The following is a 27,801-nucleotide window of genomic DNA, read 5'->3' as shown; positions in this document are numbered from 1 at the left end:
CAGGAAATACATTTCCCTCAAGGATCAAGTGTTTTTCATTAGAGAATAAAAACAGAGTTGACTGTCTGCCATTGTGAGTGCTGTTGATGCGACGTTATTTTGTGAGCATGCATACAACTGAGGCTTAAAACTGGGGAAATACCAATACAAACTGTGCATACACGTGTACACACACACACACACACACACACACACGCTGGGGATCACATTAAATTAAGAGCTTTAGGTTTAGATGAGCCCCGCAGTCACAGCAGGAATCTCCCCACACTGCTGACTGGTGTGAGCATGCCAGAAACCTCATCACAGACACACACACACACACACACACACCCTCCTCCCTACAACTGGACTAACTCTTTCACACTTACAATGAGTGGGGAGTGACTCATAGCCGCAGTGAATCTGGGAGGCAGAGCCAGCCTGATTAAGTCACCCAAAGTGTCCTGCTTTGTTTTGATCCAGACAGGACGTGTATAAACTGGTGCTACCGTAATGATACCCCAGCAGAACACCAGGTGTTGGTTTGTCCATGTGCGAAGCGCGTTCTTCTCCCCCTCTGGTTATGTTTGTGCAATCAGAGTGGAATATGAGCGATTTAAATTGCAAAGACTCTCCGAGAGAACGAGGGAGCAGTGCAGGTGAAAGGCTTTGAAGCCCAACACATGGTGGCAGACGACATAGATGTGGATAGATATATAGCCTCCAGCACACATAAGTTGGAAGTTTCTGACACACACTAATGCCAACGCCCCAGAGTAATCAGCCGGCTGGGAATGGATAAAGCCAAAGCACTTCCCAACACTCTGTGGTGCACAAAACACACATGAACCTACCACTTGGGAGATTTCCTCATCTGATTGCTTTGTTCGCCTTCATGAATAAATCAGATGCAGGAAGAGAATATTCTGATTCAGATTGTGTAGTGGAATGTCTAACTGGCAAGTCTCACATCGCTGTTAGGAGTGCTTTGATGCCAGATGTAATATGGGTGAGTGTACTGATTGCTCTTATAATGTCATAGGGAGGAAAATACAGAGCAAAAACCGCAGGCAGCTTTTCACCTGGTCATCACATATTTTCTGTTTGCTAAAGGGAGGATTTTGAAAACAGGCATGAACACGGCAGGAGGAATATTTGGATGCTAGCCTTACATTGCCAGTTTTGACACTGGCCCTAACGAGCCTCAGGGCCATCATTTCTGAGCCTCGCATCACCATGGTAACAGATGTAAGTGGCAAAGGAGGTCGAATGTGTCTGTGTGTATATAGAGGAAAGAACCCCAGATATCACACACTGTCACACGGCACTTCTGTCCAACACCCTGGAATAATACAAACATCAATGACTAGCAAGGCGTCACATGCAGCATGTTTCACCACACGTTCATTTTAAATGGATTCTCTGAGCAGTGACATGAAAGGCAGATCTCTGCATGAGCTCATTAGAGACAGCTAATTGGAGCAGAGGTCCAGAATGGCGATTAAATAGCAATAGCCAGGTTATTTTGATGCCCCACCACGCATGAGCTGGCCTGTCTTCCACAGGGGATGCTGACAGCACACCAGGCTTCAGTTTGAGTTCAGTTACTTTGCTGCAAAGCCGAAAATGTCTCCCTCCTAACCTGAAATCCCACTTCCTGGGGAGACATCACAGACAGCCAGAAGTTGGCCAATTAACACAAAATAATTAGAAACATCTGCTTCTGAAGAGATGAAAAACAAATACCTAGACTTCTAAATAGGACGTACTTAGTGTGTGTGAGGCAAACTGCCAAGTTATCTAAAAAAAATAAATAAATCTGCATTTGTTTATGTGTTTGACACATGATGTACTAAATTTAAAGTACTAAAAACAAAAGTACAAATACACATACTTTTCTTTTCAGAGAACATGTGCAGTGTACTGTACATTCTCTCATGTCTGCACAACAGGGATATTGCCTTCATATCTGATCTCATACTAATACTGAAGATGTGAGCAAAGCTTTGCCTAAAGCTTGGGAAAAAGTGGGTATCTTCTTAAGATCAATCTTCAAAAGCTTCTTTATTATTATGGTCTGAAAAAAGTCTTTTGACAAGCCCAGCATAAATATAGGCCTATACTGTATCCTGTAGGGATCCCTTAGACATTTCCCTGTCAGGATCAACCTAACCATTGCTGTAACCGTCAAACCTGAGAGATAATGAACAAGAAAGAGAACTAGAATCATCTGTAAGTTAGGAAGACCTTGTCAGGATGACGCATCTAGTTATTATTTGTTTTGGACTATGTCATCGGTCAGTGTAGCCCATGACTAAGTTCATAACAAAGGAGCTCCCTCAGACCACCTTAATTATGTTCAAGGTAGGAGGAGGTTTTTCAGTGTCAGCAATTTCATGTGGTTACTGCATCCAACTTTGCAGGATAAAGCTTACATGAGTTAGTGAACTTTGCTGGCCAGTCCTTTGTTTATTGTTTATACGACAATTCTGCTTTATTAAACCCTAAGGCAGTGAAGTCTGTCAGGAGTTCATCATAGAAAGGGAATGACGTGCTATATGCTCTCAGTCCTGTGTTCAGTGTCAGTTTCAGCTCCAGAGAACAGTGGACACCACATAGAAATACAGTTAAACTACAAGCAATTGTGTCAGTTCATCCTTCAAAAAGACTCCATGAAGTTGTTTGACTGGTTATAATAGCAGATCATGTCAGTAGATTAAAGGTTATTAGAATTAAACTCTCCTTTAAAATGTATGCAAAACACACAAAAAACTATGAAAGCTCAGGTTAAGAACCTCCATGAATAACTGAATTACTTAAAAGTGAGATTAGATTATTTGAAAAGATGTATTTTTTCTCCATTTTATAATGCATTAATTATTTGTATATAGAATATCTCACTTACTATACTACAGACGTCCTTTCATTTAAATTATTTCTGGATGATATAATGTTATTATTCGTACATAATCTGATTTCATACATATTGCTTCTGCAAAAAGCAACAAGCTGATATATAGAGTGTTGACTTCCAACAGGTGAAGACTGACCTCTCAAGGTCTACTTTGACTGCCTTGTGAAATTCTGGTGATCAGGAGAAAAAATAATTATTTTCTGAAAGATTGTTTTAATGGTGTTTCTGCTTTACTGGGTAGTGTGCAGTGGAAAATGATGGGACAGACATGAGAATAATGGAAAGAAACATATTTCATTTGCATCACATTATTTATACATTTTGTTGTCTTTGCATCATAAAGTTTGTGAGTGTTATCTACAGTGCTGTCATTTCAGTTTTTTTTTAACGCTGTTATTAGGTCCAATGTTATGTGTTTTTTGTCTTATTTGTTTATGAAAAATGCATCAATGTTTATTGCCCAACATAAATAGCACATATCCAGGACATTGCTTCCATCTTTGATCATTTGATGTTTTAAGTGGCTGGACTTCTGCCAGATTTCATTACAGCTGGAATAACTGTGCTGTGCTGTACAGTGGGCAACCATGATCAGAGCCAATGAGGCATAAACAGCAAATGGTTTAGCGCTCAAATAATTTGTTGATTTGTTGATCAACTAAAAATAATTGACTGAGGCCACTACGAGCAGGGGTTTAATATTTCTTCCTTCAGGCATAATCTGGCGGTATCATCAAGACTGACTCTATGGAAAATATTGGTGTACACCACTAACACACAATAACAATAATACGATATGATAGCATCATCATAATTTGCCTTCATTGAAAGCTGATTAAAATGGCTTTTACTCCAATGTTTTTTGCAATATAATTCAAGACAGGCACATAGAACAAAAGGCTTTCAATCATGTGCATAATACAAGTACTTAAGTTGGCCCATTGACATACCATTGTTAGTGAATATACCCAGCGAGCGTATCCCCTAACCACTTATAATTGATCTCTGTACTCTACAGTGTCTCGGTTAGCATATTTTGGGATTTCACAGCATAAATGCAAATGTCGCTTCCGCCTCTAGAGACCCTGACTAGTCAAGAATCATCTGATCTCTGTGCACCCTCTTTAGGATGAGGACAGCTCAAATTATCGGTGGCCATCTGACTCCCATCTGGGTCTATTTGCACTAATTCTTCACGCTCAGCTAGTGGCGGACCCCTACAGTGCCCCTAATGTTTAAGATCCTTGAAGGGAACACAACATTGTCACAATTTCAGAGATCAGGAATACCACCCACGAGTTAGAAACCCCTTGGTATTGTCTTGAAAAAGTGTCCCTGGGATGTGTTTAAATTTCAAGGCTTTAAAAAACTTGACAACCAACAATCACAAACGTACACACAAATTGTGTGGACCAAGCTTTAAGCTGTTTACCTCCAATAGTTCTCTGTTTGTAGAACACAATAAATAAATTTCCCCTTCAGAACAGCAAGTCTTTGTGAGGGTTAAGGCCTAAGGTTGAGGTCCAAGTTGTATCAATTGGCAATTTAGTGGATGCACAGAGGAGCTGACTGTGTCGACACAGAAACAGCAAATACTACAAATACACACTGAAACCAGAACAGTCTTTATTTCACTTCTGAAATCTTTGTTCCTTGCCTGGGAAATTAACAACTTTTATCTCACATGTATCTGAAACTGGGAAAAAAAAGAAGTGCAACATAATTTCAGTTCTACATCTTGGTTTGGCAGCCAGCACATATGGTAGGTCCACATTCCAGTGAAAATACATGATTGTTTGAGTTGTTGTAGTAAAGTTTGATGATTTTATTCTAAAAAACATTTGGTTTAGCCTTGTGTGAAGCAGACTGTGTCTAATTTGTTCTGTAGTGCTGCAGTCAATCTGCTAGTGTGTTATGGCCATGGAAGTGTTGTGCTTGTGCCTAAGAAGCTGATACACTGGTACGTAACCTCAGTGGGATTACTTGCAGCATACCCAAATAAGGCAAGAGCTCCCCGTTTGTCCATCTGACGTTCTCAGACATGAAACACAGTAACTGGAAGGGTCAGACAGCCTCCAGATCTCTCCACATTCTCGGAACAGTGGAAAGTTGCTCAGCCACTCGTGATGTCTGCCTTTTATCTCACTCTAGTTGGACTAATGTTTAGCGGGGGAAGGGCCATTGGCGGAGAGAGCCATTAGGAGAGGAAGTGGTCGGAGGAAATAAGAGGTAGTGGGAGTGACGGGGGCTGTGGCTTTTAAGAAACCATTTTATAAACATGGAGAGTCGGTGCAATAACACTGAGGGGTGGGGGTGGGGGGGGCAGAAATGGCACAAAATGTGTTTTGTCATTACAGTAGATACATGTGATGGCCTAGACATGAAAACGACAATGGTTATTTAGTCTGGCGAGTAAAGAGGAGAGTGATTGATGTCCACACTTCAGCACTAAGAAGAGAAATAGTTCCTTCACATTGCAGGTTGGCTTGTGAGCTCACTAACGCAATACAGTAAATTGACATCTTTTTCAGACCAGTGGCTTTTCAAGTCATGTAAAATATATCAAGATGAGAGTCTGACTTTGAGGCTGGAATGTCCCTCGTAGGGGTTAGAGCTATGTAAAGATGTGCAAATGATTCAAAGAGTCCTGTGTAGAGTTAGAAATAGACTCAGAAACTCAGCAGGAGACCCGTGTGAAGGCTCCAGTTCTACCAGGCTTGTTCATGTGTGATCTCACTGAGGGAATGACCACAAACAACTGCAGTACTTTCATTTTATGCCTTTGCGTTGGCCAGGAATGAAAGTATGGCTTGTAGCAACAAACCCACACTGGCCTTTTTAGTCAACTTCAGTTTCAACAACATATCACTGTGGAACCAGGATACCTTGAAGCAACACTCAGCAGAACCCCCACTGATATCAATCCTTTATGTCCAATAGGTTGGAAAGGAATGCATTACATGTTACAGGACTACAATAACTTGATTACACAAATGGTGAATACAATATATTAGATACTGAACTTTGATAGTAATCAAATTATAAATACATTGAAAAACTCTGCTGCTGATCAGGTAGAAAAGAGCAGCTTGTAGACTGTGATATACAGTCTTTGCACCTTTTTTAGCACCTACTATATAATCTATAAATACTGCCAATTATTTGTGACAATAACACCAATCTTCTTGCAAATAAAGTGTCTACCAAAGACAGATAATTGTTTAGTTGAATATCTTTAACTTTATAAACTAAAAACAGAATGTAGCCACCATAGAACTGATGATACAACTTATAAATGTTAATATCTTATCACACTTGAAAACTGACATCATCGTTTAAACCTCCTATCAGTCTGAGAGAGACTCATTTCTTAGCAGTGTCACAATTTGCCTTTAATTAATGATTTGCATACTGTAAGGGAGATGAAGAGGGTGAGGAGGGGAAATGAAGAGGGTGAGGAGGGGAGGTGAAGGGTGTCAAAAGACATGAGATATCCTCCGCTGTTCAGTTGCTAATTGTGCATGTAGGTGGCCTCTTACCTTCGCGGCACCAATTTGCTCCTTCCGAAATTTTTCCAAGGGAGTGATCAAAACATCATCCGCGTTCTGAATCTGAAATGAAAAAACAAAACAAAACAAACAAACAAAAAAAAAAAAACACAGATAGATGTTAAAATGACTGATGTGATCTGACTGTATCCTTCTGAATTATTTAAAATGAGTATTAGAGGAGGACATGTCATACAAACGTCATATAAATTTGACTGTCATTCAGTTGTATTACAATGCTTTCTAAATGTGCTGCAAAGTGTATGACACACAGGAAATGATAGCACTCAGAATTATCTAGTCTAAGTCAAATACAGATGCATTGAGTCCAAACACAAGTGGAGGATAGAGCAATCACATTCATTAATATCTCTTAAGTCAGTTACAATGAACAATGCCTTACTATGAGATACCCACAATGACTATGGCAGACATAAGAGATAGAGCACTCAACAATGGCCCTGCTAGATAGAAGAAAATTGAGCCTTTTATGTGAGCTGTGAAGTACCAGCATTGTCAAATCTCGCTGAAATATGACACAGCATAGCAGATGAGGAAGCTTTACAGCTACAGTCTGCAATGCATTTAAATTTTTGAGGTATGTCTCCACATATTGGTGACCTCTCTTGCGTCATGACCACAGTAAAAGGTCTCACCTGGAGCCTTTAGCTTCTCATTCCAGACAGAAACAGATAAGGTGAGATATATTGTGCCAATTACAGACTACATTCGATCCTTGCAGGTGAGCGTTTCGGAAAGGTGCCATTAAGGTGCTTCTGAATTTCCCGTGGATGGGCTTTCATCCACCAAGATCAGATGACATCAGACTGGTGGGGTCGAAAATACGGGAGGCACTGTCACAAATGACATGGCTCTTAGGTTGATTTAAGGTGTTATTCTGTGTGGTGAGTGTATGTGATAAACTAAGGGCTGAGCTCTATAATACATTTATGATACCAACACTAATTTAGAGGTGTCTGCTCAGATGGACTATCAGCTCCTGAGCTACAGTCCTCTGAACACACACCGTCTCAGGATAGAGATTTTGTTTTGAACCATTAATCATGCCGCATTTTCATTGTCCCAAAATAACCCTGTCAGCTCCATCACCAAACCAGAACGTGTGACTTCAAAGGAAAGCCACAATCTCTCTGAGCCAACAATCTTTCCTTCCCTTTTTACATGTGCACCGCTGTGGGCTGTTGTAAGTTTGTAGTGTAAATGATGTTGCTTCATTGTAATATTCTTCAATTACACTGCAGTCCTTCAACTATAGGCATGCTTTTCACAATTTAAACTGTAATCATATTCAGATTAAGGATAACCTGAATATAATTACACCCCTCCCCACCCTCCCCATCTAATATATCAATTAATTGTAACAAAAATCTGTAGACTGGGCCTTTGATGACACGTGGGTCAACACTCTTTCCCTTCAGCAGGGGTGGCTAAACTTTTCAATTGTGGGCAACATACCAAAAGGATTCACGGGCCAAACAATAATATATAAATAACAGTTTTCAACCACTTACACTGCCAGGAAAAATGTGTTTTTAGACCAGAAAACTGTGACATTATCAATATAAATTTACAACACTACTTAACAGTTAGCTGACATTGCAGTAGTTCACTGATAAGCTCACACATTACGATCAGCATTTCTGTATCTTTTTTTTGTATCTTCTCTTTTATCTTTTTTTTAATTTACTAACTCTTTAAAACTCTCATTCAAAAAGCAGTGCAAAGTATGAACAGGAGAAAATATCAAGAAAGGGACACGGCAGTCTCCAACATACATTCCTCCATAAATCTCAGTAAGTACAGTTCATGGCCCAAGTGTCCGCCTTAATGATTTCGATGCAATGTGTAAATTTCTCAATGGGCTATTAAAGCAGAAAGAACAGTCAGAACATGCAGAAACGGTCAATTCAGTATAAAAATGTTGAAAAAACAAGTCTGGGTATATAAAATAAGAACTAGCAACCCCTGAGCATCTCTCTCCTGCAAATATTCAGACTGGTCCTTCAGGTAGCTCTTGAAGAGGCAAAAAGAGTAGAGTAATGTTAAAAAAGAAATGAAGGGTTAAGTAAACTGTATTATAGGATTGCTATGTAGCTTTTTAGTATATCTAATAGGATACTGTTTGTTATATATTGATTTATTAAGTAATTGGGGTTGTCAACAACACATCAAATACTGACTGTGTCATACATTTGTAGTTCACTCAATGGGAGCAGTGACATTGTGCCTTTGACTGAAACATTTCTGGCACGTCAGGAGCAAGTCTTTCTGTTGAGATGTGAAGAACGTCGCACAGATGGCTGTCAATCAACTTGCTTTTCATTTGGCTTTTGTTCAGTCATGTTTGGAAATGTGTTTGCGTGTGTGGTTCCTCATCAGAAGAAACCTGGCCTTTTCCAAACTCCGACAGAACTCTGGTAGGGGGAGAAGCTGATGCTGACTCTTCAGAGAATTGTTGCATTGGATCTCAGTAACCTCCAACTGCATACTGTCAGTGACTTCTGCCGCATCATTCGAGAAGGGGGTTGTGAAGAGCTTGATATCTTTCTCAATGGCAGCCAAGTCTTGGAAGCACTGATTGAATTCTTGCAGAAGAGATGTGATCACCAACACATATTTCACGTTGGCATTTTGGAAAGCAGCCTTAAATTCCAAACAGTGTGGGGAAGTGAGCTACATTGAAGTTGTGTTGTTGTGTCTCAAAGAGATGGAGAACGCTTTCAGGTGTGTAGGACATGGTGTCGTTTGCCTTGCAGGCTCTTGGTCAGTGTGTTTAGTTGGTCGGTCTTTCTCTTTCTAAAACTGGTCAATTTCACATCTCAGGGAGTAAAAACGCTGCAGCACAGAGTCATTGAGCCATTGCACATCTGAGTGGTAGATTATGTCTCCATATTCAGCATCGACTTCAGATAGGACAGCCTAGCGTTCTCTGATTGAGTGCTCATGCTCAAATTAGGTTGATAGTTTTCACCTCGGCATTCATCACATCACTGAGCTGGACTGACTTGACACAGAGTGCCTCTTGTTGGATAACAGTGCGTTTTAACAGCCTCACCTCCCTGCACACATAGAAGCCTTCCCATTCCACTCACCTGTCATTGCTCGAGCCCCATCTTTTGTAACTCCACATAGCTTGTCCCAGGGCAGTTTTAAGTCATCGATCGCAGCAGATAGCGCTTCAAAAATGTCCTTACCTATCGTGGTGCCCTTCAGACTTCTACGATCAAGCAGCTTGGAGATGCAAAAGTTGTAGTCAAGTACCCGCAAAAAAAGTAACAGCTGGGCTGTGTTTGTAGCATCTGTGCTCTCGTCACATGCAATCGAGCTAAAATCAAATGCACTAGCTTTGCCTGACACTTGCTGTTTTAAGTTAGTTGACAGGTCTTCGACTTGTTGGGCAAATGTTTTTCTGGACACACTGAAATTGAATTCCTGAGTTTTCTCTTGGAATATTATCCTGGCAACTTCAGAGAGGCACTTTTGAATACAGTCATCCATCCATGAAGGGTTTTTCATGCCGGGCGATGAACTGAGCTACCTCATAGCTAGCCATTTTAGTATGTTCCTCTACTTTGTTGGCAGAAAAACTCTCTCTCTCTCTCTTTTATAGTGTCTTTGAATATTATAATATTTCATCACCGCAACAGATTCCTTGGAAATCAAACAAACACACTTCCCCTTGACTTCTTTGAAAAATTATTCATTTTCCCACCGTGGCTATAATTTTGGGCGCACACTTTCTATTTGCTGACTTTTAGGTTCCTGCATGTTTAATGAAATGAGGTAAACATATACAACATATAGGTGAAATGTACATTTAGTGCAATTTATTGTTAGACTATGTTCTAATGGAAAAAACAACAGGCATCAGGCCACAGTTGGCCATGTTGTTTGGCCACACCTGCTTGAGCCCCATTAATGTGGCAATGGATGATTTCTATCCTCATTTTTAGATATGTTCAACACTTTCATCACATGTTCTGCAAGATGACACATGGCTGGTATAAACAGCACCTATTAATAAGATTCTTTTAAAAGATTATTCTGATTATGCTCAAATTGGGAATACTATACCATTACAAAATGGGGTTTAAAATCAAGGGAATGGATGAGGAAGGAGATATGGTTACAAGTGATACTCCATTAGGGGTGTAGATAGATATTTGACGGTCATCAAATCTAGCTGTTATAATCCTCCAGTCATCGTGCTATCTACTGTATCAACACTGAGAATTATGATATTCTGTCAGTGTGATAATGTCATATCCTTTGTCTTATCTCCCAAGCTTTCAGTCTAATCGAGCTTGATATTGCTATGCTTTAAATGTAGATCCCTAATATCATTAGCTTTTTCCATTTTCAGTTAAATGGACAGGACAATTAAATATACAGCAATATAAGCTTTTGAGATTATGTTTTGACATTCAGAATTAAATGAAAGCGAGAAAAAAAAAACTTGTCCTCTCGTGGATTTTTATAGGCTTGATTGTTGAGCGTAATTTATTCTGCAACACTTTTAACTACAACCTGACTGTGAACATACCAAACAGACAGATTATGTAAAATGAGATTGGATATTTTAGCACAGAGTTAAGCTTTGATATATATATGATATAAGTACAAATCTAACTATTTCCAACTGTCCATTTCACAATAAATAATAATGCAGTACAGGTTGTACCAACTGGCAAACATTAAATGCAAGCCAATTCAGAGTATAGACAAAATCAATTTTAAGATCAAGATTTTAATGCTCATATTTTAAATCTATTTTTGATTATTAATTTCCAATAAACTGAATCAGATATTTATACTTGCAAGAGGCCAACTTATTTAATACTCAATGGATTACTTTCAAACTGGCATTGTGCCGAATGCCCTCAGCAACAGCCTCTCTCAACAGGATTAAATCCACATGAGCGAGCACAGTGTGATGCTTGAAAGGATGCAATAGCACTAAGCAATTTCATTACTGGATAGGGGGAGGAATGTCAATGTGCTGTATTTCACTTGCTCTTGCTTTCACCAGTCCAAATATCAAGCGGATCAAAAGTGTTGCTCTGAGGTTAATTCCCAGAGACAGATCAGAATACCACCAAGGCCTGACCAAATTAAATAGTGTAAAGTGTACAAATTGAAATTTGTCTTTGATACATGTCAAAAACATCTTTACAATTTATATAAATGAGAATATCCATTCTAATTAATTTGAAAACATTATTCGTCTTCTCTGCTTTATTCATCTATACATCCATAAAAACCCTGAAGGATATTACACCTTTTTTCACAACTTTTCCAACACATGCACTCTTTTCATTTTGACAATTTCCCTTCACAGTGTACATACACAAGCATAAATCACAGAAGACCCTATATATAACCATCATCTCCCGGGTCACCTCTTGTTAGCATAGCACTCGTCAAGTGTACTTCACAAGCATACAAAACACTGGTGGAACACTTTTTTTTTTTGAACAAAATCATGTTGTTTGTTCTGCAAACATTATACATTATACAGTATATTGTGTTTCACAATAATTGGATGGATACTCAATAAACACTGTAGGCTGAATATGTCACATCCATTCCTGGGAATCTATTTGTGTATTTCTGTTCTTATGTGCCTGTGGGTTATAATCATGGTAGCATTTAACTGTGAATTGATCTGTCTCACTGGCTACAGTAAGGCTATAACTGGATAGTAAATAACATTTTTTTGTTGTTCTGTTTTGACAATGTCGTCACAATGAAAAGGCAACTTAATACACCTACAGCCCTGCTGAATCTCTCTGCATAAGAATATGCACCAACGCAAACATATGTTTATTCACACTAGTTCTACTATTTTTGCCACATGAGGAGGCATAACAAAAACTTGTTTGGTCACCATGGTGCACTATCAAATAAAAACGTTATTTTGTTTGTTTCTAGCTATTTTACTTTCATATACAATATCCAAGCAAAACATGGCTCCAGGCAGAGAAGAGAATTCTGGAGAAAGACAACTAGGCTTTGACAAGAAGGTGTTTTATCAGGTTGTGCTTGCCAGTTACAATCTGGTAACTATGGCAATTTCGTAAAAGCATCTGACAGCAGCAGGCCACTGACATTTTTAGATCTAAAGAGAAAAATGTTAAGAATTGCCTAATGGTAACTACCTGCTGTGATAATTTCAATATATTCCATTATTTTACTATGTATAGCAAAAACATGTTTATGATGCATTATTAGTGACAACCATCATCAGGCAGGCATTTAGCCAGTAGTGATTTGTTTAGTTTACAAGCAGATTGACTAAATGAAGTGCTGTGCAGACAAGAGGGGACAAACATTTCGCTTCAGCAGACAAAATATTGATTCAAGCACAGGAGAAAAGAAATTTCGAGTTCGATTTAAAGGTAAAAATTCTTGTCATGTAATCCTGTCCCTCTGTTTAAAATGAATGAAGAAAAATCTCACAAAGGCTGTCTCTCCACCTTGATAGCATGAAGAGGTCTCTAGATGATAAATATTTATTTATTGATTCAACCGTACACACTTAAAGTGGCCTACGATTACATTTTCCCCTTAGATTCCTTCCATAAGTAAAGCTGTTGTGTGTGAATGATCGACTAAAGCCTCTGAGACTGAAACGCAGCTGATCTGAATGTACAATTGTGTCAATTTATTAAGCGTGAATTCCAGCACTGAAACGTTAACACATGTAGCCGAGGAATGTTAATAAGTGCTGCTGGTAGAGCTTTTCAGTAGGATAACACGAGTTTGTTTTCCCTCTGTGAAAAAAGACTGTCTGAGTGCCAGACATCTGCACTTCTTTGTCTTGAGTCGTATTTCGGCTAATGATAGCCAGCAGCATCAAATAAAAATATCAGCAACACTCGCACCAATAACCACAATGACAGCGACAGCAACCAAACGGAATTAGCCTAACTCATTAAAGTAGGTGTAAGCAAAGCCCCCACAACCTCATTAAGGTGTTAAATGCATAATAAACATTATTGCCCTCCTCATCATGACAGAATAAAACGTTCCATTTCATGCCGACGGTGTGATATGACCTTTATTAAAAGAGGGAGTGCAATAACAGTGCATTTCAGTTACTTCTGTCTGCAGATTGTTTTGGAGACGAGGTGTGTGTGTCTGTGTGTGTGTGTCTGTGTGTGTGTGGCGGTGAATAACAGTCTCATTGCAGAGCTAAATCTTTATCAGGTGCAGCAGTGGCACCTGCAACAAGCTGAAAAGTCATCATCCCCTAACTTTTATGAGCTATGATATAAAAAACAAAACCTGCAGACAAAGTCACAGAGCAGTGTAGAGTAGAAGTGACACGTTTGCCCTACACATTTCATCGGAGCGCAAGCTGTTAAGCAAGGATACGGAGCAGATGATGAAATTGACATAGTATAGCTGGTTTGTGGGTACCATGAGGATTTTCAGTTGTTTGTGTTAAATACAGTTTGTTGAATCCAGTTTGAGTTTGAAGGCTTAAGGCTTTATGCTTAAGTATTATTAGTATCCAAATTAAGAGTAATGGTATTCAAAGGTGCAATCTGCACGATTTGTAATCAAAATTAGAGGTGTTTTAAGAATTAAGATGATCAAATATTAAAAAATATAATTGTGTGTGTTTGTCGACTGAACTTCTCTTAAGACCATCAGGAAATGTGTATAGAAAACATGTTTTGATTGTTAATTAATCATTAATTACAATTAGCTGATGTCTTAGGTTAGTCCCTGCATTAAAAATCCTATCAATAATCTTATCTTTTAAGAAAGGGATGAACATAATTATAAACATTTTAACATACCCTTATGTTATCTGATGGTTCAACTCTTGAACAGAAAAGCTTGAAACATCTCACATTTAATATGAACTCTGGAGGCAGAAATGACAGCTGAGTAATATAAAAATAGTGTTATTATTTATTTACTTCTGACACCTGCGTGTCAAAACAAGAGGGTTTGCTGTCACTCAGGTGTGTGAGCGGGACAGACGATGATGTGAAAGAGCCAGTGCAAAAGTACAGCTGTCCCTACACTGCAGTCCCAATGCATTGAAACCAAACATTTGCAACACCAACTCAACTGTCAAACTTGTCAGAAATGTAGGTAGCTGTCAGGTAAGTCAGGCCAAGAACCCTGAGTGAACATGATAATTTGTCAGCTGAAGTAACATTGATATTCAAAGGCTATATTTCATGTATTAATTAATGTATTCATCGGGAACTTTCTGGTTGATATATCGGAACATAAAAAAAATCTCGCCTTGGAGTGGTATATCAGCACGCCTGGGATCCAGTTTCTCTTAACTGCAGACGAGCGACATTATGTCAGCAAACAGCTCTTCTGGTGACTGCCTAAATACCTTCTTTGCTCGGCACACTCTCCAAGAAACAGCTGTCTCCAGACTGACTGTTTGCATCAGAAGAGAAAATGCTTTCCATCAGAGTAAACTGTGACCCTGCCAGACTGAAGTGACACATACGAAGCTCAAAGCATAAAGACAGCGAGAGCAGCAGCGAGAAGGAAAAGGGGAGCTCTGCAGTGCAGCGTGAAGAGGCTTTAAAACAGTGACATTCATCAGCATCCATGATATTTGTGCTCCTGGGTTATCTCAACCAACACATGATCGGGAGACACACCTAGAACACACTCAGCCAATGTTGACTGCTTTGTTGAAGTAATGTTAAATAATTAACCTGTACGATGGAAAGTGTCGATTTTTTATTTTTAATAGATGAGTGAAAATGAAGTGAGATTTTTTTCATGTTAGATCACATGAAGATCGGATAAACACATTATTGATACGTGACCAACCTGTGGTTAAATATGTTGTCTTTCAATTTATACTTTATGCATGACTGAGGTGAAAAGTGATATTCAGACAGTGATATCCTGTCTCAGGTTAACTGAGGCACATTTTAACTGTGGAGTAGACGGCATAAAGGTTTGATACTGTCTGCTCCAAATACTTTTCAGTCTTTCATTAAACAAGCCACCACGGATGTTGCTGAGAACAATGACTGCCTTTATTTCACACTGTTGTTTCAGGGTCAACGGGACATTCCTCAGTTCACAGGCCAGCACACAAGGTACCCACAGAGCAGAGTTACTGTACTGTTAAATCCTAAGAAAACAGCAGCAGCATATGCCTCACTCCACACAGTGGCACACTTTAAACTATTTGGTCCCAGTTCTGTGGCATAGACAAATTATGTGTAATTGTATGTGTTTAAAAGCTGTTGAAGAAAATGTAAACCGAAGGAAAACGCTCAACATGGGAAATAAATGCAACACAGTGCAGCAAATCAACACTTAAGGGAGCATGAGGATTTTTGTTTTTCACCTCACTGAAGAGCAGAAGAAGGAGAGCAGGATTACAACATGCATCTCACAATGAGAGCAAAATAAGGATGCTATAGATAGGTCTCAGATTTGAGTAACAATTTACTTGAGTAAATTTATTAGGATTTATCTATACAACATATAAATTGACTGATATTAGGGAGTAAAATAGTTCCTATATTGATATATCATCTGATAAGCTGAACATAATATACAGCATACAGAATATACAAAAACCCACATTTTTGTAATGATCCCTCAAATGTGCTTATCAAGCACATAGAATAAACTTTATTGTGTAAAATAACATCCGTGCACTGAAACTGTAAACTTTTGGAAATATAATAATTATAAATAACTCTACATAAAAAAACACAAAGAACAAAATAACATGTATACATTAAACTTGAATTAAGAAAAATGATCAAATTATAAAAATAAATAAAATGCTGCCTATATATCAGCATATCAAACAACATATATGCTGATACCGATATATATGTAATAGGCCAATATCGGCTGATTGATATATTGGTCGGGCTCCAATAGATACACCTATAGATATTTTGGGGTTTTTTGAGGATATGTCAAAATACAGTTTAATTTTAAGCATATTGCTGTTAAAAGCAATACATGTACTTTACTATAATTGTTCTGAACTAAGAATTCTAGAATTTGTATGAAATAATCTGGATTATATAAAACTACACCCAATTTGTTTGTTCCGTTAGGATAGATAAAAAAAAAAAAAAAAAAAGCAACAACAAAAACAGGAAAATACAATCTGTTTTCAACCACAGCCATAAAAGGCTTCCTCTCAGGGGGATATGATCATCACTCCAAAAGCCACAACATCAGGGCACTGCCCTTCCATTCCTAAATGCCATGCATGCTCAGCAGTGCTGAACCTTCTCAAACCATGCAGAACTTGAACCACTTTCACTCTTTTTATGCTGCTGAAAGGGTTATCAGCAGGGGAATTATAGCAGAAATGTTTTTAAAAAGATAGAATTTGGGAAGTCTTCCCTTGGAAAAACACACTCGGGTAGTTGGTGAGCCAATCACAAAAGTACACAAGCAAAAAAATTTCAAGCTTGGCCTCCCGCCAAGCCAACAGACAATAAAAAGCTTCATGCTTGACAGGGCCTGCAGAAATTGGACTGCTGGTAAAACTCTATCCCGTGTACCAGATGCACCTTAGATATACAGTATGCTAGTTAACATTCTACAGAAGACAGGAGGCTCATTTTCAACCACACAGGTTTCCTTTCCATCTGGGTTTCAGTGACTCTTATCAGTCTGTGTCTTTCTATTTTTAGTAACCAGATTAAGTCCAGATGTGAAATAGGGGGGAAAGGGGGGGATGGGGGAATCTGGATTTAATTTCAGCAACTGCTGCTAAAAGTTTACACCCAATCACTGCGAGTGTGACAAGTTTCTTTTTTATATACCAATTTCTGTATGACTGCCACATCTGTGTGCTGTTAAATATTAGCAGTAACACACCTTGCAAATAGAAAAAGCATGTGGCAGTGATTGTGGTTTAAGTATAAGAGAGAGTCAATCCTCAACTCTTATATTTTACAATATTTCATGATTTGGGGACAGTATTATTATCTTGTTACGAAAGAGTTCATTTATTTGTTGTACATCTGTTGCTGAAATGTGCTAATTGGGTTCTGGAGATCAACTGCCTTCAAATTACACAAAGATCAGAGCAAACCCTTCTGGTCATTTGCACTTTCCTGCCATTTTCACCGAGCCAGATGCACACACCATGACAGCGTTGATCTGGAAAACATTTAAGGAATTTCCTCTCTGTGCTCCCTCATGTGACAGTGAATGGTTTACGATAAAAAAAAAGGGAAAGCCTCACTCTCTATGACAATCAAGTGTATCTCATCTCTGTATTGAAGTTTGTATTCTGTTTTTCATGAATTTGTTTTTCTGTAGCTCAATATGATACACGCTATCAGCACGAAAATAATCATACTCATAATCATATTGTATTTTACTGTAGAATGCTGCTATTCACTTTCAATATAAATATGTTCTTATGGCAGATAATAAGAAAACAATATGAGTGTTTCTAAATGAGTTTCTTTGTTGTTTCTCTGTTATTTATCATGACTTTGCTGGACTAGACTGCATCTTAATGAAATCACTGAACAGAGTGTGGACATGATTTGCTGTTAGTGAAATACATGCAATTTAAGGAGGCATTGTAAGAAACACAGTAAATGAGAGAGAGTCAGTTTTAGAAATTGAGACGTGTGGACTGTTTCACACACACACACACACACACACACACACACACACACACAGAGAAAAAAAACACTTGAAAATGAGCACCTACAGTAGGTATTATTATTACACAATCTCTATCACAGTCTTACACCCACAAGTGAGGTGAGACAGGTATTATTATTAACCAATGTCAATCACAGTTTTACACCCACAAGTGAGGTGAGTCATTAGTAGTTTACAGTTCATGTAGGAGCTGCAAAGATATAAAGTTCAGTTCAAAGTGAGCACCACCTTCACTTCTTCTTCAAAAAGTATATAACAAAGTAGTTTTTCATATGATGGAGATTAAAAAGATACTACGTTTACATGTGACATTCGTTATGATGCATATCATATCCCAAGAGATTTGAAAGACATAGAGAATAAGCTGAACTTCCTGCATACCCAACATTACAATAAAGCGACAGCTCAAAGTGCAGGGATCAGACACTTTCTTGCATATTCCTGTGATCTGGTGAGACTGAAGACTGCAAGGTGAAAAGAAAAGAGATGATGCAAAAAGGATACTTTTCAAGCAAGTAGAGAGGCACGTATGAAGGCGGGTGTGTGTATGAGTGTGTGTGTGCTATGAATAGTTTTTTACTTATTAAATCGATCACAGCTAAATGAAGTGCTCCATCCTACAGATGCTGTGACTAGTCATAGCTGCTACGATTTATAAGGTTACTTCAATTACTTTGCAAAGTCCTAATTCTGAGCTGTGGTGTCATTTAATTTCTGTTATCCAGTTCAGCCGAGACCCTGCTTGTCATCTTGATTTCTTTTTGTTTCTTTTCACCCTTTGAAATGTGATGCTTTTGAAAAATAAAGCTGCGCACACCTGCATTAATATGTATTTGTCTTCTTTCTGCGTTTCTATCATCCCTGCATACAAATGTAGTAAACACATCAAACTGTAAAACTGTGTTCCCTCTCTGTGTTTCCCAGCTAGATGTCTGACCCCAAAATATGTACTATGCATTCTCTTTGTAACGTACACTCCCACAAATGGCTGGTTTAAGAGCAATGTAACACAGTGTGCCAAAATCATCCCTGATCATCCCCAGCAGCCATCAAATGACCACCGCTACAGCAGGAAGACAGAGTCACAACTGTATGCCAGAGCCTAATTTGAAGCACCAGGGACAGTGAGAGCCAACCAGCCCCCTGTCACACTGAGTTTACTGGAGAGTATGTCACATAGTGTCCAAAAGGATTCTGATAAATGTGTTGCAATTTAATCGAAATGTGTGTCCCTTTGCTACTCTCTCTCTCTGTTAATGAAAACCATTGCTAGCATAAAATAAACTGGGCATTGCTATCCATGTGATAACTTGCACTGATTGCTGTATTCCATGCTGCAGGCTAAACACACACAAGACCAGGATCAGCTAAAGGGTAGTGCAAGTCTAGCTGTATGCACTCACAAATTCCAACAAACTAAATGTGTAAGATACAGAAGAAGATGAATGCACATGCTACACTCCATTAATATTTAGCATTTTCAAGTGTATTGATTAGGAATCTCAAAAAATATGAGATTATAATAAAATGATTACTTCAATTAAAAGCAAATGGAGAAAATGTTTTTTGGAATTAATCAGATATTAAAAGTTCAGACTGACAGGGGTGTTACAGGCTATGCATCATTCATAGCAATTAAATAATTTACAAGGATCAGAGCTTAAACAAGACTAGGTCACAACCTAGTAAATGGTTGTACCCTGTATGGTCAATGTGTGAGTGGAACAGATAGGCATCTCCTGAGGAATTAGAATCAGTCAGTCAGTCAGTCAGTCAGTCAGTCAGCCAGGCAGTCAGTCAGTCAGATAGATATAGCAGTCTGTCCAGCCAAAAGTTCATGCTCTAAAGGCTATATGAATTTTTGAATGGTGGTTTTATGCTTGTCAAATTGATTAGGATGAAACAGCGTTCCATAAAGCTACATGGCCCGCACAGAGGTGACCCACATCTTCAAAGGGCAAACCTTTCTGTCATAAAATTTAGCTGCGCTTTGAATGTCAGTAGGAAAAAGCTCACATTGAGACATCTCGTAAATTTCAGCCTTTATATGCAATCTCTACAGGACAAATCTTGTCTACATATATGCATGCATGCATAGTCAAGCAGAGCTACAGTATACCTGCTTAAGTGGCTTGATCACATTATACTCATATTACAGAATTACCTTTTAATTTCAGAGTTGAAGACCCTAAAAGCCCTATCTGCATTCTGAGTTTAGAGTGACATTGCACACAAAATCTTGTCAGTAACAAACACGCACCTGCAGACTGAAAAAAACTTTGTGCTCTGCTCCTTCACAGATAACGGAGTCCTAATAAAAATGTCTCAGGTAGTTACACACCTGTCAATGGAAAACCGATCTCGCTGATCGTGTTTGCATAACAGACTTGGTAAATCAGACGCACGACTAAAGTCTGTGAACTGAGGTAATTCCTGCCCTCAGGCACCTTTCACTACCAACCTTTACAATGTCTACTTTTACAATTCAATCCCAAGTTCACTTTTTTTCTGCAGTAACGGAGCGGCACAGTGATAAAGCTGAGGATGTGTTATTTTTTTCAGCACACTAAACTGGCAGTCCAAAAACATACAGGTAGTACAAGTATCTTTCTGAATTTAGCCAAACAAGCATCAATAAATTACAAGGCATCATATCATCTCCTGTATCCTTTATATTCTGTATTTGTCTGTCTATGACTTCAGGCTATCAGAGGCTACACACCCACAGATTTAATCCTTTGAACAAGACATCTTTACTCCATACAAATGTAATGCATCAATTCCTGTTAATTCCAATTTTTGTTATCCTTAGAAAGTGTTAAAGCTCTTATTGACATTTTTTTTCATGTTCCTGTATAGGGGGGAAGGGGCCATTTCCACAACACTCTCACACTGGGTGGGACATTCACCCTGACCGCCCACCTCCATTGCCCTTGCCCTTTACGTCATGCCTGGTTTGTCTGCAGACATTCAGCATATTTGGAGGCTTGTTTGCCGACCTTTACACAGAGTCATAGCTGCCACTTTTTGTACGACATGAAAATAAAAGTCTCTAGACCAAAAAAATGATGTGAGCTCACAATAATACATCACAGAAAGCATGATGAAGCATTAAGCATTTTTATATTATTAGAGACTGTATATTACATTATGCTCTGTTTATCTGTCAATCCACTAAGACTTTGATTGCTAGAAGGAACAGTTTATAGACTCTATGTTCCCAAAGTTGCACTCTGATGCCCATGATCTGTTTGACAAGTTAATTAGATACTCTTACATATTTTGTTAATTGCACCTCTGGATAATCATTAGCATTCTAGTTCATCACCCCACGCATACTGTGTGATGGTTGTTAGTTATTTTCTTGGTTGGCTACAATTAAATAAACAAAAGTGGGTTTTAAAGCAATGTAACAAATGTGTCAAAAGTATACACCGAAAGAAGATTGGAAATATGTAAACTACATATAGACAGCAAATAGGCTATGTGTGATGTTTCGAAGCATGCTGAAAATGTCTTCTTTAAACCAAGTTATAAATAGAGTTGTCAAGGGACACAACGGAATTTGCCTCAAATAGTAATTTCCTTTGCAATCTGTAAGCAGCTCTACCTAATTTTCCCTTTTTATTATTGCAGTTTTCTATTTGTGAAATAGAAAAAGAAAAATTCAAAATTCTTACCAAGCGTCTTCTTTCTTCTTCGACAGTATTCAACAGCTCGGCGAACTCTTTGAATGACTGGGCTGAAATATACAGAAAAAACAATAGAGTAAAAACGCCATATTAAAGGTGAAATACTGTATGTTTAGCCAATAAATGCATTGACATTTGTGGTACATCATGCACAATATGGTCACCACTGAGAAGTACATAGTGATCCACTGTGTTATTGCATTCGAACACAGTAGCACAGTCGTTAAAGATCAGATGTTCCTGGCACCCCACGAGCACTGTAGCATGGTGCTTAAATGTTTATTTGCACTGGAGCTTCAGAGCTTTCAGTGCAGCATATTTTAGAACCTAATAAAAATCATGCAGCTGTTCAATTTAAAACCAAGACTAGCACTAAAAAACAATACTTTCATTGAATGGAACCCACTGATTGCTTCCCTTTATTTCCTTCCCCTGCTACGCTTTATAACATACTGTCACAATATGGGAGAGAGTGATGTGTTATAGATATGTTCCTGCCATCTGGGCTATACTTCAACAGCTTACATTACATTCTGCAGGGCCAGATGAATTCAGCATACAATACATCGAACCTTATCTGTCAGAGAATTGTGCCTTGATAGCTTCACAGCTTCATTAAATGGAGGGCCAGCCAGATACAGTGTGGCCTCTGTTGGTCAGCCCCTGTCTCACCCCGTGTCCAGCCATTTAGCAGCGGTCGAGCTGCTCTGCTTGCCAACACAGTAACATCATTATCTGCCGCGACGGCCTGGCATGGGGACCCATGCATCATCTCAGACACTTTAGTCCATTTAAACACCAAAGCTTTTAAAGACCAGGGAGCAATGATTTTGTGCCAGTGATCCTACAGGCGGGCTGGCCTCCTATTAATGCCACTAGCTCCTTTATCAACAGCACAAACCTCTCAGGGGGTAAAGGGCACAGCTGGAGCCACTGATGGGACAAGATTAGACTCCGAAGAAGTGAAATAGGAGTCAAAGTGAGGTTAGGGCTTGCATATCATTTACTGGTAAATGGAGGAAAGGCAATAGACCTGATGAATCACTGAATGACATCAAATTTACTACATCATGAGAAGATAAATGTGGAAAAACAAAAATAAAAAGAGACATTTACCATATATAAACTCTCCCTGTACTGTATGATATTTAAGTTTAGATCTAGATTTAGAGCACACCTGACTTGTTCCACCCCAGAAGGCTCTGAACAGCTCTTGGAGAGTAAAGGATTGACCTTCTGAGAGAAGGGCATGCAACTTTTCTAAAAAATTTAAATTTCTATAGCCACATCAATCTTTTGGCCCCATTGATTCCTAGATAACTGGCGTGGAATGTGAATGTCACTGCAGGAAGTCATAGAGTGAAATCAATGAAAGGTCAGGTGAACCCGTCTGGCAGCACATACAGGATCCTGATGTTATATGGGGAAGTTGGGAGCATCAAAGTGAACTATACCGATACTGCATCAAGATCATGGCTGGCATTCACGATAGGGTCTAGCTATGTCAGTCAGAAAACTCAGTTTCATTGATGACTCGATTGATTTCAACAGGCTGTTTCATTTTTTCCCTCATTTAGTAATCATGGCCTTTTCTCTCTGTGGGAACATAGTCGTGTGGCTTAGAGTGTGAAGAAATTATTTCACTTTAAGAAGATTGAGCACTTAATCTCAATGCTTACACACAAAGTAAGTCACTTGAGCCAGAAATTGTGTTGTGTATGCTAGGAATTTTAAATCTCACAGAGTACTGCATAGTATTAAAGCATTTTCAATGGCATGATGTTATTTTTTGTCATTGATGCATCCACACTTGATTAAAACCCTCCCAAATGAATTTGCCATTGTCTGCATTACACAGTCAATAAATTCCTTCCCAACAGAGGCCTAGGGCTCTGTCATCTGAACCCTTTCTATTGTGAGAGTGGTTTAAACTCTAAATGAAGGGAATGTCAAGCTCCATAGCAGGTGGGCATCTAAAACATCCATTGTTCAATCTGAGACAAACATCACTCTTAATTGAAAGTCAGAAAGGGATACGTTATCTCAAATTAAAGGGTTCTTGATTCTGATGAGGCATGTATTTGGGTGTGGATTTTTCCAATAAGCATAATTGGTCTCCTGCACCCTTGCCTATCATACAGCTGCTGCAGCTTTTTGAGAAAAAAGGGAAAAGGACTATTCATTATGCATTCAGATGAACATTACAGCCTCATGTAGAGGAGGTCGATATCCAGTCTAGCCCTCACAGATGGACAGTAATTCACCAGTCTCCAGCTCTACAGAGCGAAGGACTCAAGCTGGGGATAATGAGCAGTGCAAAAAAAAAGAAAAGAGGAGGAAGAAGAGGCAGACTGGTAGTCCTGCCCATTAGAGCCAGAGAGGCCCTCTACACAGCTGCTTTCATATTCCTGTTGGAAGCTCCGAGGTTCGCACCTCCATTAATCTCTGACACTGATCACAATTAGTCCCTTTGATCTCTTATAGGCCCGAAAAGATACAGAGGAAGCATCATAAACAAATCAATAGCATTAATTATACATGCATCTCAGACAACTTTAAGATCTATACTCAAAGCCAAATCCCACTCTAAGAATTTCCAGGGCATGCTTAATTTAGTCTGAAATGAGATCCCAATGTCTCATCTAATTCCATGAATTACTTATCACTGATGTAAAATTACTGTATAATATAATATCAAATTTTTAGCACTTGGTCCTACAGTAAGCCATAGGACACTTGCTCTTATGTTGTGTGTAAGGAGTACAGCCAATTGTGTTCAAGTACCTCCCAAGATAATTCCTGTGGAAATGTCAGAAAAGGTCTTAATAGAGTTGACAACCCAACTAATTAGGAAGAGCTGAGAGGAAGAGATGGAAAACTGGAGAGAGAGAGAGAGAGAGAGAGAGAGAGAGAGAGAGAGAGAGAGAGAGAGAGAGAGAGAGAGAGAGAGAGAGCGCCCTCCAAACCTGGTCAGATGAAACTTACCAATGTTCACCTCGTCATCTGTCTCTGCATCACCTATGCATTCAAACTGGAACTCCTGCAGGGACTGGGAGAACTTCTGTACGGCAGTGGAGAGATCTGGAGAGTGAGAGAGTCGGAGCATCAGAAATACAGCATTGCATGGATGAATCAGACAGGGAACATGGATAAAATTCGACATGTGCACAGTAGACAGCAAACCTCTCCTAGCATTATGCTTGTAGAGGAAAAACCAAGTTAATTAATCACATGTATAGGTATACCTGCAGACCTGGACCTTTTCTCACTTGGTGGATAGTACCACTCTATGACTCTGTACGTTTTAGTATAGTTCACTTGCTGCTGTAGACAGAAAAAGCAACAGTAGAAAAAGTAGAACATTCTGGGAGCACAAGACCAAAATAATGCAACTTTATGACGTGCTGAATGTCCAATTCCATACCCACTGACATTCATAGAGTAACAGCTCTGTGAGTGACTGCAATATTTACTTTGTCACCTTTACATTGATCATAATACACGTATCTGTCCAGAAAAAATAAGCCCAGCTCAGTTGTCTAACCTTTGTGTCAAAAATGATATATTAAAGTTCAAATCCATAGAAAAATTCCACCTTTGGATGCTCTCACACGCTTAGATATAAATCTGTGATGTTTATTGCATTCCTTGGGTTCAGTTGTGATAAAGTGTGGACCTAAATTTTTCAGGATGACATTTGACAACCTCCAGACTTTAGTTTATTTTATATCCAGTAATTTTCAACTACAGAAAAAGTGAGTTCTGCTTCTTATTCCAAACATTTGGTGACTGGTGGCATGGGAAAAAATTGTATCAGACCTCAGGAGAATTTTTCCAAATGAAAATTAGCACTTGACAATTCACTGTTAATGACTTCTAATGCACACAGGCATGTGTGTATGTGTGCTAGGCTGTATATATTTCAACTTTTAATAATACAGGTTTATTCCATCAGTTTTTTTGATGACTCAAATACTAAAAATACTACAGTATACTGTATCTGTCAGCCTCAGCACTAATTTATTGTAGAGAAGAAGCAGGCTAAAGGCTAAATGAGACAGATAAAGTCTCAAATCAGTCTGACCATATTCAACTCTTTGATGTAGCAATCAGAAACAAATCATTGCACTATAGGCTGCTGAATACAACCACAAAAGTTTGACAATCTGAAAGTAAATCAATTCAATTGAGAGTTGACTCTTTCATGAAGGTTTTATGTACACAGTCTTTTTACCTTCTACTTATGCAATGAACTAGAATCAGCAAGAACCAACAGCACTTTTTGTAGTGATGAGTCAAGCAAAGTGTTTCATGTCCATTCAAGAATTAGAGGCCCTAGAGCTAAGAGACGCTCTCACCTGATACTGCCTTCAGAATTTAAAAAAAAAAAAAAAAATATTTACCTGCCTGCCTGACAAAAACCCTCCCGCGTAACTTTTTTTTATAATCCATGGGAAAAACAGAAAAACACATCACCAAACATTAAATGGACCCAGAGATGTCAGCTACTTCACAATAACCTGTACTTACAAGTTTACCTTTTTTGGCAGCTGAAAAAACTCTTTGTTTTTGAAAAATGCTTTTATGAACAATAATAGGACATAAGAGTTTTGAATGTGATTTTATTATTTATATAGTGTGGAGTAGAATATAGCATTAAAAGCTTTAACTCCCCAATTAGGAAGCTACCTATGACTGCTAAACTTCTCAACAACAGATCATAGGGTTTAGGCCATTTTTTCCTCACTGAAATAACATGTATAAACCATTTTTAATTGTTAGGGCTTTTTTGCCTTTATTGGACAGTTGTTGGCAGAGAGGCTGATAGGAAACAAGGGGAGAGAGATAAATGGGTATGACATGCAACAAAGGTCTCTTGCCAGACTCAAACCAGGGACGTTGCAGGTATATGGCATGCACTGTAATCACTCGGCTATGAGTGTGGTCCACATCATGTATCAACTTGACAAAAATCTCTCTGCATTTTGAGGAATTTAAAGTTGGATCCTTTTTCAATTATAAAACGTATTAGTGTAATAACATGAAGCTTCATTAGTGGGTGGGAAATGAGTTCTAACAATTACATGTAAAAGATCAAATATATACTTGTCAAATAGGGAGTCAAATAAAATGTTTATGTATCTTTAACATGAGTCATAAGTGGATATAAAACATAGTCCTAGATATTACTCAATGGTCTTCATGTTAGCGATCAGGCACACGAGCAGGGAGACAATCTGACTGCAGTCAAATTCATAAGGAAATCAAACATGTTGGGTTGAAAAGCAATTAAGCAGCTTTTCAATGCAAAGGGAAAAGTAACTGCAGTGCTGACCTGCATAGAGTTGACCAAGTGTGTGAAACATGTGTAATTCAATTTTACTTTATATGACGCAACTGATTTCAATTTGTTTCATACCTCAGTTACATAAAGGTTAGTGTTTGGGTCTACAGTGTGAGAGCATTCTTGCTGAGGGGGAAGTATGTTTAGAAGTACTGAGGTGACGCTTCAGCACATAATGGAAGCTTTTTATCTTCCACAATTTGGTAAAATGTATAATTACAGGCAAAACAAGATGGAGTCAGTGAAATACTCACTGACATTTTAGTTGTCAGCCCACACAGGTTGAAAGGTACAAGTTTTTCTCATATCAATTGTTGACAATAACTCAATAAATGCTTCCCTCATTCTTTATCCTCTCATTGACAGTGATGCATTTACTTCTCAGAACTGTGAAGTTAAAAGAAAGACAATGAATGCACACAGCCAGATGATAAACAGTAGATAGTATAGAAGTGAGAGATGACTCAGTTATTGCTGTAGGCTCTATAAAAAATGAGGATGTTTTGAAATTATACTTTGCTAGTCTGAGTCAAAACTTAAATGACTCAGTTTTAAAGCTTGTAACTGTGAGATACACATGCTTTTTATACTGCATGTAACTCATATTCTAATATCATACATTCAAGTGCCTAAAGTTAAGCTCTTTAA

At 38.6% G+C, this 27,801-nt stretch overlaps 1 protein-coding gene across 2 annotated transcripts in view; it reads right to left on the bottom strand.

Annotated features, from left to right (window-relative positions):
- LOC128360474 (rho GTPase-activating protein 42) overlaps positions 1-27,801 on the bottom strand; it is a 56,775-nt gene that overhangs the window by 16,536 nt on the left and 12,438 nt on the right. For both annotated transcript variants that reach the window (XM_053320910.1, XM_053320911.1), the window contains exons 2-4: positions 24,795-24,890; positions 21,798-21,859; positions 6,433-6,504 (exon numbers count right to left, since the gene is read on the bottom strand). In XM_053320910.1, the coding sequence (XP_053176885.1) occupies positions 6,433-6,504; positions 21,798-21,859; positions 24,795-24,890 (230 nt within the window). The remainder of the gene's footprint in view (positions 1-6,432; positions 6,505-21,797; positions 21,860-24,794; positions 24,891-27,801) is intronic.

This window comes from Scomber japonicus, chromosome 6 (assembly GCF_027409825.1).
Source record: "Scomber japonicus isolate fScoJap1 chromosome 6, fScoJap1.pri, whole genome shotgun sequence".
NCBI lineage: Eukaryota > Metazoa > Chordata > Actinopteri > Scombriformes > Scombridae > Scomber > Scomber japonicus.
The sequence above is the reverse complement of the archived record's forward strand: the minus strand, read 5'-3'. Positions and strand labels throughout refer to the sequence as shown.